At 56.9% G+C, this 12,782-nt stretch overlaps 1 protein-coding gene across 3 annotated transcripts in view; it reads left to right on the top strand.

Annotated features, from left to right (window-relative positions):
• Positions 1-5,300, top strand: part of RABL6 (RAB, member RAS oncogene family like 6) — a 61,315-nt gene extending 56,015 nt beyond the window's left edge. For all 3 annotated transcript variants that reach the window (XM_071817516.1, XM_071817515.1, XM_065853764.2), the window contains 3 exons: positions 738-909; positions 2,636-2,685; positions 3,201-5,300. In XM_071817516.1, coding sequence (XP_071673617.1) covers positions 738-909; positions 2,636-2,685; positions 3,201-3,395 — 417 coding nt within the window. In that variant the 3' untranslated portion in view covers positions 3,396-5,300. The remainder of the gene's footprint in view (positions 1-737; positions 910-2,635; positions 2,686-3,200) is intronic.
• The last annotated feature ends 7,482 nt before the right edge of the window (positions 5,301-12,782 follow it).

Below are 12,782 nucleotides of genomic sequence, written 5' to 3'. Positions count from 1 at the left end.
GGAGAGGGCATCGCCGGGCTCGAGCGCAGAGCGGGGCCGGGTTTGGGCAGTGGGGAGCATATGAAGAAAGAGTGGTTAACAAGTTGTGAAGAGGATCAGCTGGCAGGTATCAGAACATCATGAAACTTCATTTCCATTCCCATCATGCAGAGACAGAGGATTTTTGGGGTGATACCCAGCACCCTGGTTTTTGGGCCACATCGATAGTGCAGATGTGTCCTGGGAACACATTCCCTTTTGGCTCTATGAAGGGGTTATTCTGCAAACACAGATGGTTTCCCTGGCTGTGCTGCCTGTTGCCTCTGGCACGCGGGGCCTCACACAACTCCCCAGGAAAAGGGTTTTGTCCGTCAGCTCTGGAGCTGAGTTTTCAGCTTCAGTTTTCTAATGATTTGATTTGCCCCAAACTGCCTCTCTAGGGCAGTTAGCAGCTGATGCTGTTGAGCTAACGCAGTTGAAGGTCTCATTTCATCCCTTTACGTCAGAAATTTGATTTTGGTAGTGCAAATGTTCAGTTATCAGAGCTCATTTTCCAGTACCAATGCTACTGAGACATTTTACCAGGGCGAGAAATAGATAGAGCGTATAAGATGAAGGGCATTGATTTCCAGGCAGTAAGAGCTCGGTTCAGCCTTTCCTCCTCCCTGCCTGCTGACATCTGGCATCTTTGTGTACAAAATGCTTCGAGCTTTTGGTTGAAAGCCTTGGCTGTGTTGTCTGCCTTTTCTTGTCCCTAGGATGAATTCCCAGTCCGGGAAGATCTCTCTGAAATATCCGATGACGATACCTCATTGGCAAAGCCACCCCAGCCTGTGAAATCAACAGTCCCCTCCTTTAAACTGAAAAATGACTCGGATCTCTTTGGTTTGGGTTTGGAAGAAACTGGTCCCAAGGAGAGCAGCGAGGAAGGTAAAGGTCACTCCTCATTCCCACTCTTGCTGGGTTTGATTGTCAGGCATCTGTTTTGTCCAGAATGGTTCCAGGGTGCAAGCAAACCAATTTGCACTAAATATAATACCCTGTAACTTCATGCAGTGCCCTGTGTGAGTCTTTAATGAGGTTTAACACAACATAACTCACTTTCTTTACGTTTTTTCCCCCATGAGGAGGGGGTGAACGGGGCTTACCCGTCGCATCAGCCGTGTTCTCTCGCTGTCCCACCTGGAAGCAGCAGAACATCTTTCACAAGCTGCTTCCCCATAAGGCTTCCTGCTCAGCACTGCCGTGTCCACCCCCTCAAGAATTTGGATCAATTTGAGCAAAATGCTCCGACATACCCTGCCAATTTGCTCTTCTGTTTTTGGGAAAGGTGGGGCGGGGTTCTGATCACAACCTCAGCGTTCCTCGGGCTTTTCTGGTTTTTTCCCCGTCTGCTGACGGAACAAACCATACCCACTCAAATAATTTCTGCCACTTTGGCATTACTGCAAAGCGACTTCCTATAGATCTGCCCCTGATGTCACCACGAAAGATGAGAAGTTAAAAGACTTAAGGGGAGGAAAAGCTGTAAGCAGCACCAGAGAGAGGTCTCTTTGAATAGCTGTTCCAAAAGTGTAAGCAAGATGTCACAGGCTGCGATGGCTTCATCGGCTTGTCGCTTTGAGCTGCTGAACAGCACAGCTTGAAATAGCAGGAGTGCATCTGCAGAGGCCCAGGTCAATAATTTAACTTCAGTTTAGTGGCTTTAATAATTCAATGTGGGTTCTTCCTATCTCTTTCTGCAATAAATATAAAAACATGTCTTGGTAGTCAGTCAGTTGGAACTTGACCAGCAATTAGACTTCTCCATGGCTGACTTCTATTTACAGATCAACCAAGGAGAAGAATGTGTAGGTAAGACTGACAATCAAATTCCACAAGTGAAGCACGGTGCCGTTTTAAACCCTCCTGTGAAGGAGCCACATAGATCCTCTCCAGTTCAAATGAAGTTTTTGTGCAAAGGCAGTGGACGTTTGGCAGTCTAATTAATTAGCAGCTAGGTCATCCACCACCCTGGGACAAAGGATTTGGCGGTGCTGGACTCTGGGACTCGTTTGATCTGGCGGCAGCAGCCGCCCCGTGGCACAGTGCTGCAGCACTGAGCCTTCGCCCCTGTGGGGATCTCATTTCCATCCCAGTGTGAGCAGCGGTGTCTGGGTCGCTCCCGTGCGCTGACACCGTGACCGAGTGGTTCTGCCATACCCAGCTCCGCTCGCCGAAACACAAACTGTGCCTGCTAGGATTTCACTGCCTTTGAATATTTAGTGCTCAGAGGGAAACTGTTCCTAGGAGCTCTGCTTCACTTCTGGAAATAATAACCTGGTCCCCAGTTCGGCCTTTGGACCCAGTCTGGATTTGTTTCTTAGTAGCTGTGGTACGTTGACCACCCAGGTCAGCGTTGACAGCACACTATGATATAGATAATACCATGCTCATAATTAAACTAGATGTATATGGTGAAGCGAGGGTGTGGCTGCTGGGGCCCGTGTTGGTTTCTGAAGGGCACAGTTTGGCCGGAGGAGTCGGGGTTGCCCTTGCATGGTGCTCCAGGATGGAGCATTTTGCTCTCAGAAATCAGAACGGGGCAGAATTGCATCTCTTACAGGTTCAATTGTTTAAAAACAATGTTGTTGTTGTTGTTGTTTTGTTTGAACAGATAAACAGGCTTCTAAGGAGAAAAAGAAGAAGAAAAAGAAAAGCAAAGAGGTACTATTTCATTCCTGAGAGCTGTTCTGCCGTGTTATCTGCCGGCCATGTGCAGTGCACTGTGCAATGGGAGGCTCCCCTGTCCTGCAGCCACTCTGCTCCCCCCGGCTCTGCAGAGCATCACGCCCTGAGAACAGTTGAATTTTGGAAAGGCGGTGTGTGAATTTGTAAAACGCAGGATTAAAGAGCAGTGCGTCTGCTGGGCTGAGCCCATTGGTATCACCGTGACTTCTTGCACGCAGAGGGGTGTCCCCAGCAGCCCTCCCCTCGGTCTGCGGGAGGCTTGGGCTTTGACATTTCTGCCTGTCCAGTGCTGTGGCATTGTCAGCCACGGATAAACCAGATGGTCCTTCCTCTCTTCTGTCCAAACGCACAGAAGGGTCTTCAGGAATTAACTCCGAGCCCGCCTTGGTAGGAGAAGCTTCACCCCAAGCGAGGTGCTCAGTTTAGGTGGTACATGCTGGGTTACTGGCGCGCTCTGAGGAGTCGCTAATAACATTTTTCTCGTTTTGCAGGAAGAGGAGAAGTCTGTGAAAAAGAAGAGCAAACACAAGAAGAGCAAAGAGAAGGAGGAGAGCAAAGAGGAGAAAAAGAAAAAAAAGAAGAAGAGCAAGGAGAAAAACAACGAAATAGATGAACTGGAGGCTTTTCTCGGAGGAGGAGCCAGCACGAGCAAGCCGCGGGGAGGTGGGGACTATGAGGAGCTGTAGGCTGGCGCCTGTGTGCGCAGCGGACTCTTCTCTGTGGCTGTCTCCATCTTTTCTTACGAGTCACACCAGGGCAGGTGCAGATGTGTAAAGCTTTGCCCATTGCCATCTATTCTGTCAAAACGGAGCTGGCAAAACGAAAGCTTCACATCTGTGTGTGCTGCTCTGGTGCATTTGTTACACAAGGCAAATCCAGCTGAGATGTACTTGAGTAAGGGGAAGGTTCAGGACACGGTTTCCAGGCTGTTGGTTTTTCTCCTTCCAGGATGCCCCACGGGGCAGCTGGCGGGGCGTGGGGGCCAAGGGGACCTGCCTCCCGCTCCCCTCCGCTCTATTCCACTCCTGCACACCTGAAATTCCTGTCTTGCTAAGGGAGTGCAACAAAACATGCTGCATGAACGCATCGTGCTCGCCTGTCTCAAGTCTTTAACTTTTTATCCTTCCTATTTTTTTAATGAGAAAGGTGGTATTGGCCGTTGCTCCACCCAGCAGCTGATGAGCGTTAAATCAAGCAGATCATGCTATGGTACAGCTCTCTGAAACAGCAGCCGCAGGGCCAGAGTGAGAGAGAGTGCGTGTGATTTTGGGGTCCTTTGAATGGGACCTTCCTGCACAGCAGCTTAATTAGCACTCACTGGTGCTGCTGTTGAAATTCATGAAGCCCCATTGATTTCCGTGGCCCCAGTGTCTCAGACACTACACGTAAGCTGCTATGCAGTTTGGGAAAACAATGCAAAGTGCAAAGCTAACCTGAAAAAGAGAGAGGAAAATCAGTGCTTTTCTGCATTTCCCACCCTTGAATTTGGATATACTAGAATCCCCTCCCTTCAATACCTCTCAGGGACATGACTCTCACGTGGAAATGAAGATATCCAGAGCTTCAGAACTGTCTACAGGGAAGTGTTAGCATGGCAAGGCGTTTGCTTCTCAGGCATTTTACAGTCAGGCTGCAGAGCACCGGCCGCCCCTCTGCACTGGGCGGGACAAGCACCGTGGCTCTGGCAGCGCCATTCCAGCCCGGCTTCTGCCGCTGCCGCAGCCGCGTTTCCCGGGCCGAGCGTCCCGCAGCCAGCACCCTGCCCTCCCTGCCCCGGGCGCTGAGCCCTCCTGTCCCAGCACTTTGGGGAGCCTTGACATTTGTGCTTTGAACTTAGGCCCGTGGGTGGATGCTGCCGGCTCCACAGCGCCGGTGGCCGTTGGATGGGCACCACCGGGCAGCCCGTCACACGTACCCATGTCTCAGTGTCCCTGTGCTTGATGGAGCTTGTTCCTTCTCCATGACCCCGTTCTGTTCTGGTCCTGGTGTCCGTTTCGCAGCTCAGACGGTGCAGCTCCCTCCAGGCTGTGTGTGTTACGTTACCCTGTTGCCTGCAGGTTGATTTGAGGTTTGGTTTTGTTCTCACTCTCCCCTTTTTGTTGTAAAATGTCAACCATGAAATGTGAACTGGGGTTTCCTTCTCCATCTCTATAAAGCAAGGTGTTCTTTTGATCTGTTAGCCACTCCAGAGCTGTCCTGGACAGCAGGTGGTTATCTAGTCCATTTTTCTTTTCCCCAGCCCCCAAAATGCACTTGTAACTGTTTCCCTATAAAACAAACTGATTTTTTTGCTGCATGAGCAGTACATTGTTGAGGTCTGTTTGCCATTAGCATTTGCCTGCTGCGCATCACTACATCTCACATAAGACTGTAGGGAAATCGCATGGGACAGTTCAGACTTTGCACGGCGGGGAAGGACCAAGCGGATGGGGATGCGACCGGTTTGCGGCCTCTCGTGAGAAGGCGCTGGAGCTTCAGCTGGCGGTGTTCCTGAGAGCGCTTCTGTTCCGGGAAGGTGTTGGGTCATGTTCCATTTTGCATCAAAAAACCTGGTACAATCCATTCTGACTATAAAGCTCTGTTGTACAACTGCCTCTGCACATCTTCTTCTCCACCGGGCGCGGGAGCTGCGTGTCCCGCGGGCTGTTTCGCAGAGGGACGGCCCGCTTGCCCCCTCCTGGTGCTGCTGCATTCTTACACTTCGTGGAACAGCCTGCTGAATTCAAAATCCTTCCCAAAAAACCAAAAGTTGAGCATAAAACCCATGAGTTCTTTCCCCAGATCCGAGAGCTGTTGTTTCACACCACATAAGGGAGATGGTGGTTTAGCTCAGCTCTGCTGCCTTGCAGCTCCGCTCTGGGTTAGCAGGAGCCTGTACGGGCACCGAGGCCCCTGCAGACACCGATGCTGGCGTTGGTTCGCCTGTCACCTGGACCAGATTTGGCCACTGTGGGAGCCTTTACGCTCCCTGCGGCTTGTGTTCCTTGTCAGAGCAAGGAGCTGAGGCAAAACCAAGCGAAGATGAGTCATTGTGTCCAAAATACTCCTCCAAAAGAGAAAAGCAGATGCGTGAGCTCACGCCAGAGCCCAGGAGGGTGTGCGGCACGTTTTGGCTTGGGCAGCAAGGCCAGAGAAATCCCATCCTGTGGGTGAAGTGAGAGCATGGAAGAAAATAGCAAAAAGGTGCTTTTTAGACTTTAACATCTCCCTTTTTCAGGGAATGTTGAACTGGGCAGGGCCACAGCGTGAGGTGTAACCCAGTGCCAGCAAGCGGGAGTGAGGGCAGAAAGAAACAGAGCTTGTCTGAGCTGGGCTCTCCCATGCACGGCCTTTCAGATAAGCTAAATATAAAAATTATGTGTACGTGCGTGTCATTACGGGGAAGCTTCTGCAGGATCACATTGATATAAATAGTTCCTCTGAGCATCTCTAGAGGTACCAGTGTATTTGCTTTTGGGTTTTTCAGTCATCCAAAAAAAACTCAAGGCTTGATGCTGAGGAGCTGCAGTTCCTTGCAGTTGACGCTGCCCAGAGCTGCATGCTCCACAAGGGCTCGGTTGGTTTAGCGCAGCGGGAGGGAGAGATGCAGATTGATTACTGCATTTGCAGCCTGCCAGCTGGGCCCGGCTCCCAGCCGCAGCATGGGGAGCTGCTGGAGCCGCCCGACCGAGCACCGGCTGCGGCTCCTGCTCCACACCAGGCAGCCGCAGGGCCCTCAGCCGCGGTACCACTGCAGCCGGGCTTCCCCTGCGCCCGCTCCAAGCCGGAGTGTCCATAATAAAGCATGAGAGGTGCCTCCAAGGTCCCTTGTTCCCACTGTCTCCTCCCAGCCGGGATCACTCGGCTGCTGCCCTGGCGCTGCAGCTGCGGGAGCTGCCAGAGGAGCAGAACCTGGGAGGAGAGGGGACGGTGCAGGGTCTGCAGTGACGGGCGGCTGAGGGACCTGGGGGTTCAGCTGGAGAACAGGAGCTGAGGGGAGCCCTTCTGATCTCTGAACTGCCTGAAAGGAGCTTGGAGCCAGGGGGGTCGGGCTCTGCTCCCCAGGAACAAGCGCCAGGAGCAGAGGAAACGGCCTCAAGTTGCGCCAGGGGAGGTTGAGGTTGAATCTGGGCAACAATTTCTTCCCCAAAGGGCTGTGGGGCATTGGAACAGGCTGCCCAGGGCAGTGCTGGAGTCACCATCCCTGGAGGGTTGGACAGACGGACATGAAGTTCTCAGGACATGGGGCAGTGCCAGGGCTCGGTTATGGTTGGACTCAATGATCTCAAGGGGCTTTTCCAGCCAAAATGTTCTGTGGTTCTATCCTGGCTGTGCTGCTAACCCGAGATGTGAATGGGAGCTGTGGACCCAGCGTTTATTTCGGGAAGTGTTCCTTGCTGTACCCGTCCCTGCAATGGGACGATCCAGTGTTAGCAGCTCCTGTCACTCTTGGCAACTCCTGGCGTGTGATTTTCTGCAGCTGCTGTGCCCAGCCGTGGCTGCAGTCACACTGCCGGAGCAGACTGATGCTGTGATCCCCGCAGGCTCCGCTCCGTGCCGTCTGTGCTGCCATCCCTGGGGCTCCCCAGCCGGGAGCCAGCTTTAGCACCCGAGTGTCCTGGCGCTGACTGCTCCGTGCTGCTCTGTCCCTCCCGCAGGCTCCTCCCGCGCAGGAGCAGAGTGTTCACAGCGTCTTCCTCCTGATGGCCCAAGTCTTCTTAGCACAGGTGGCTGTCCCTGGTCTCTAAAGCTCTTGCTCATGTTAATGTGTTGTGGCTGTCACAAAACTCATCCCTGCAAGAGAGTCAAGCTGTTTAGCGCTACTGCTGAGACGGGCACCCCAGCCCTGCCTGGCACAGCCAGTGCCCAACCGACCGTGTCTCTTCATACCCAGCCTGTGGCTCCTTGCATGCCCTTGACAAAATACCAGGTAGAAAACCAGCACACAGCCTGACCGATCTTTGCAGCTCCCACTGCCCCCAAACCAGCTCAAGTTCTGGTGTCCCTGCGGGAAGTGTGTCCATCAGGCAGCTCGCTTGAGGCTTGGGAGCTGTCTGATGATTGCCAGCCAGATTTATTCCTGGCCAGTTTGTGCTTATTTGTTCCTGTGCCAGCGCTGTTGTTGAAATCCTGCTCCCCGCTCCGAGCCCTGTGCAACGGGCTCGTTTCCCTGCTCTGCTCTTGTTCTGCTGGCCAGGCTGTCCCCGGCTGTGCCACCAGCCGTCCTTGGCACCGGCTCCCCTTGCAGTTCATCTTCTGTGGCTGTGCCAGGCCAGATGAGATCGTGCCAGGGCTGGTACTCAATGATTCCCACACAATCCGTCTCCTGCTGCGCCCTGTGCAGAGGCCGCCCTTTTCCACAGCCTTATCCTGCACCGGCCTCACCAGCACACCAGGTCGTCATCATTTCCCATCGTTTATGACAAGGGCCACATGCAATGATCCTGCCCCTTGAGGGATTCAGCTTCACCCTCTTTCTGTTGCTCCCATAAGGTCATAACAACTTTTCCCTGGCTTGCCAAGGCCCGGGGTGAGGATTTGCTTCCTTCCCTCCAGCAGTGAATGTGAAAAGGTTATTGAATCTCAGGTTTGAGCAGGACACAGAATGAATGTGGGAGCTTGCGGGTGCTCTGGGAGGAGCCCTGTGCGCCAGGGCTGTCAAACCCCCGGGGCTGTGATGACCGGCGCAGGACGGGCCAGGCAGAGCTGCAGGGCGGGCAGCGAGCAGGCGGGCGCCAGATGTCTGATGGGTTTGCTGCCTGAAACTCCCTGCAGCCCAGGGTCCTGCTTCTCTGAGAGATGCAGTGCTTACCTGTCCCTCTGGGATGCCCCCGAGCTCATGAATGAGTGATGCTGGGGAAATCCCGCAGTAGGATGGGCTTAGGGAGCCTTGCTGTAACCTAGCAACAGTCTCAATCATGGCATAATGTAATTAATCCAGTGTTGGCTCAGTCTGCTGCTTCAAGATACCAGGGCAAGGGGTTGAGTCTTTTTAACTTGTGTGTTTGCCTCCAAAACAAGCCTTCAGCATCTCAGACATGTCACACGTGTTCCGGGCACTGGAGCAGCTCACAGTGAGTGTCCAGTCTTGGTCTTTCCATCACTTTGCAGGGAAGTTGCTGAACGAAGGGCAGTGATTCCCTGGCACCTCCGGAGAGCTGTGGCTGAGCCCAGCGGGTCCCGCGGGCCCGGCAGCCTTTGGTCCGGTGCATGCGGTGCAGTCGGTGAAAGCTGCAGGTTTGGGCAGCCCGTGGGAAACCAGAGCAGCGTGACAGGTGAAAGCGGGAGGAGTTTGCTGTGCACGCGTGTGCTCTGCTCGCAGCGGGATGTGGGAGGCTGCCATGGGGCAGCAGCCAGCCTGGGAACCCCTAGAACTCCTTGTTATCTCCAGGGTGTTGGCAGGCTCTGCCTTGAGGCGGGAGCGAGGAGGGGAAGCAGTGGTGTGGCTTTGTGGCAGTGCAGAGGTGAGATGAGGGCAGGAGGAGGGGGTACTGTGTCCCCTGGCAGCAGGGGACACCTGAGAGATGCTGCTGTCCCCTCTTTCGCACGCTCTCCCTGCTCCAGGACAGCGTGTGTGGGCAGGGGGAGCTCTGCCTGCGCCCGAGGTTTGGTCTGGGTGGCAGCTGCAGACGGAGACCGTGCTGGCGTCTGCAGCCTGTCTGCGGGAAGGAGCCAACAGGCTGGGAGAAGAGCAGCCGTTTCCCTGGAGCTGGTAGGAGAAACACCCCTGATTGTGCCATTGGCAGGGAGCGGCTCCTGGAGGGGGCGAGGCTGTGGGCTCCTGCCCCGGCCTCACCGCCCCCAGCGCCGCCCAGTGTCGGGGACACCAGCCCCGCACGGGAGGCCGGTTCGCGTGTCATTGCGGGGCTGGCGGCTTCGAGGCGTCGTTAGCGCTTGATGCTGCCACGTGGCAGCACTGGGGAGGCAGGAGCGGTGCTGGAGCGGTGCGAACCCTGCCCGTACTGGCGCTGCTGGGGCACGGCTCCCACTGCACGCGCGTGCCTCATCCCGCTGGCCGGGCAACGCCGAGATCCCTCCTTGGGGGCACCCCAACCAGCGTCCCCCTGCCCCCCGCGCTGCTGTGGGGCAGCAGAGAGATGCTCTGTGCTCAGGCTCAGGACTCCTTGCCTGCCAGCCTGTGGGGATGGACTCATTCCAAGGAGGCAGACAGGGGGGTGAGGGCCATGACCTGCTTTACAGGGACCCCAAAGCTGGCAGCTGCTTTACAGGCTTCACGGTCACCCTTTTCTGCCAGGAAAGTGCCAGGGGTGCAGGGCAGGGCCAGCTCCTTCCTGAGCCCCTGCGTGGGCAGCAGGGCCTGGCTTCTCCCTTGGTTCAGAGCTGAGGGGAGGTAAGGAGAGGGAGCAGCAGCCATGCAGGGACCCAGCGACACGCTGAGCCCGGGGCTGGCAGCCACCCAGCCCGCCCGCCCAGCCTCTGCCTGCCCATCCCGCAGTGTCACAGGCCGCGGCTGGCACAGCACGGGTCCTGTGTCCCCTCTCAACACTCGGGACAGGAACCCGACCGGCCCCTACAGCTCACTGGGGTCGTGCGGATGTTTCTGCCTCGCTCGGGAAGCCAAGTGACCCAGGAGCTCTCTCCTCGCCTGCCCCACCAGAGCTGTTCACGTGTGACTCGAATGGTGCCCTGGCCCTATTTCTGGCCAAGCCATCAACCCGGGGGTGCAATCGCTCTGACGCTGGGCTCCGTCGCACGGGTGGCCCCGAGGACAGGCTGGCGGTGCCTGTGCCGCGCTGTCACGTCCCATCACGGTCCCCGTGCTGAGCTGCCGAGCCCACGCAGGGGCTGCTCGGCTCCCTCAACTCACGGCTGTGCCGCTGGCAGTGCCCAGCCCTTTGCTGCCAAAACCCACCTGGGAATCTCCATGCCAGGCAGCGGCGGGTCCTGAGCTGCTGGTGGGGACCTGCCACATCACACACCTGCTGCCCCGAGCACTCATGGGCTGGGATGAGCCAGCCCTGTCCCCTGGGCTTGCAAGGGCACCCATGGGAGGGCAGCTTGTCCCCCATCACCCTAGGCTGGGCATTTTCGGGACCTGCTGCCTGCTTGGTCTCTGCCAGGCTGTCACATCCCACTGAGCAGGTCCAGAGTGTGTCCGGCACTGGCCTGGCTGCCCGGTCCCTCAGGACGAGCCAGCGGGTTTGCAGCTCAGCACAAAGGCCATCTGGGTGAGGATGTGCTGTCTCTCACCAACGAGCCCAGCATACATGGCTGACATGAACATCGGTTCTTGGTGTTTAACATCCTTGGAGTTACTTTTCCTGGGTTAATTTCTGAGCTTCTCTGAGGAATCAAATCCTTTTGCTCTCAGAGTGGGCCATGCTGGGTTCCCCTGGCACCACCACACCAGTGCCCCGGTCCCGCTGCCGTGTCCTGCCTGGACCTGCTTCCCTGCTGAGGCTCTGCCCCTCCTGGCAGTGATGCAGCGTTTTGCAAATGTCCAGAAAGCTCTTTCTAGCTTCAAATCTGCCCAATACTGGCACAGCCAGCGCTGTCCTCCTGCACCCATGGCCGCATGATCCTCCCCAGCCTCCCCTGGCCCTCGCCACATTTGTCTGGCTCTTCAAGTCCCCACTCCCAGTGTCACAGGGCAGCCCTTGGCTCAGTGGGTTTGGGGACTGTCCTGTGAGCCCCAGCAGAGGCAGCAGCCCCAGGGACGCGTTTTGGGAGGCTGTGAGGGGCACGGGGGCTGGTGCTCAGGAGACTTGATATCCTGAGGCAGGTGGGTGCTGAATCTCCTGAGCAAGCGGGGAGCTGAGCTTCAGGCTGGTGGGTGGCTGATGAAACCATCCACCCTGAAACCTTCGGGGGTTTTTCCGCTTTCCTGCGCCGCGGCGCTGGGGCCGGCTCTGCCAGCTCCCCCCACGGCCGCTCACCAGCACCCGCGGGGACGGGCTGGTGGGAGGAAGGCACCGGTGACGATGTGCGGGAGAGCTGGAGTGGGCCTCTTGGTGACTCTGGCACCAGGACCGGCAGGATGGCAGCAAAGAGGCGCCCAGCTCCGCTGCAGCCATGCAGGATGGGTGGCCTTTGAGGACAGTGGTAGGTGTCCCGCAGGTGCTGCCTCTCTGCATGATCCCCCAGCCCTGCGGTCCCAGTTCTGCACGGCCCCGCTGGCTGCTCCTTGGGGACGCCTGGCGAGTCGCCCCCCAGCCTCGCAGGCTGTGTGGGGCAGGCGTGAGCTCCCATGTGCCCCCCAGGCCGAGGTCTGTCCTGCTTTGGGGCTGGCAAAGTGCCCAGCATCACCACAGACCCGCAGTGTGACCTGTGGGCACATTGTCCCACTGTGCCTCAGTTTCCCCCTTGGCCAGGGCATGGCAGAACTGTCACACGCAGACACGCTGCGTATGGTGATGTGCACAATCCAAGCCCTCGGCCCCAGCCTGTGCTGCTCCGTGTCCTCCCCGGCAGAGCTGGCTCCGTGTGTACCCGCAGTCGGCGAATGACAAGCATGAGCAGCTACAGCTGCCATCGCCACTGTAGCAGAGCCCAGGGCAGGAGCGTGCTGCTGCTGGGGAAACTGAGTCACGGGGATGCAGCGCACATCTCGGCTCCGCTCCCCGTTGGGTTTGGGGGAACCCAGCACTGACAATGCAGAAAGATGGGTTTGCCCCTGCACCGGCACAGCCCACCTGCTCCTGGCCCTGATGGCAAGTCAGAGGGGCCACGCACCCCAGATATGGGCGCAGAAGGTGCTCCTGCCTGGGGACAAGCGCTGGGCTGCCCTTTTTCTTGCAGGGCTCCCGCAATGAGCCCCAGCTCATGTCATCCCTTTGGCTGCTCACGTGTTCCGTGCCAGCAGGACAGGGGCCCTGGCAGTTCAGCCTGGGACAAGCCTGGACCTGCACAGCCATGGCGGGGACCCAACACCACTGTCCTCTGCGCAGAGGCAGGAGACGGTCATGTCCCTCCCCACAGAGCCCTGCTGCTCATGTGGGGCTGCTGTGGGGGGAGTGCCAAGGGGTCCCCTCATCCCAGGGGCTGCCACCCCTGTAGACAGCAGGCACAAGGCTGGGGAGCAGCTACCCTGTGCCCTAGGGCCACCCCTCGGCTTCTGAGCAGCAGTGGGGCTG

Source organism: Patagioenas fasciata, chromosome 20 (genome assembly GCF_037038585.1).
Source record: "Patagioenas fasciata isolate bPatFas1 chromosome 20, bPatFas1.hap1, whole genome shotgun sequence".
In the NCBI taxonomy this organism is placed as follows: Eukaryota; Metazoa; Chordata; class Aves; order Columbiformes; family Columbidae; genus Patagioenas; species Patagioenas fasciata.
Note: the sequence above shows the minus strand (reverse complement) of the source record. Positions and strands in the feature narration are given on the sequence as shown.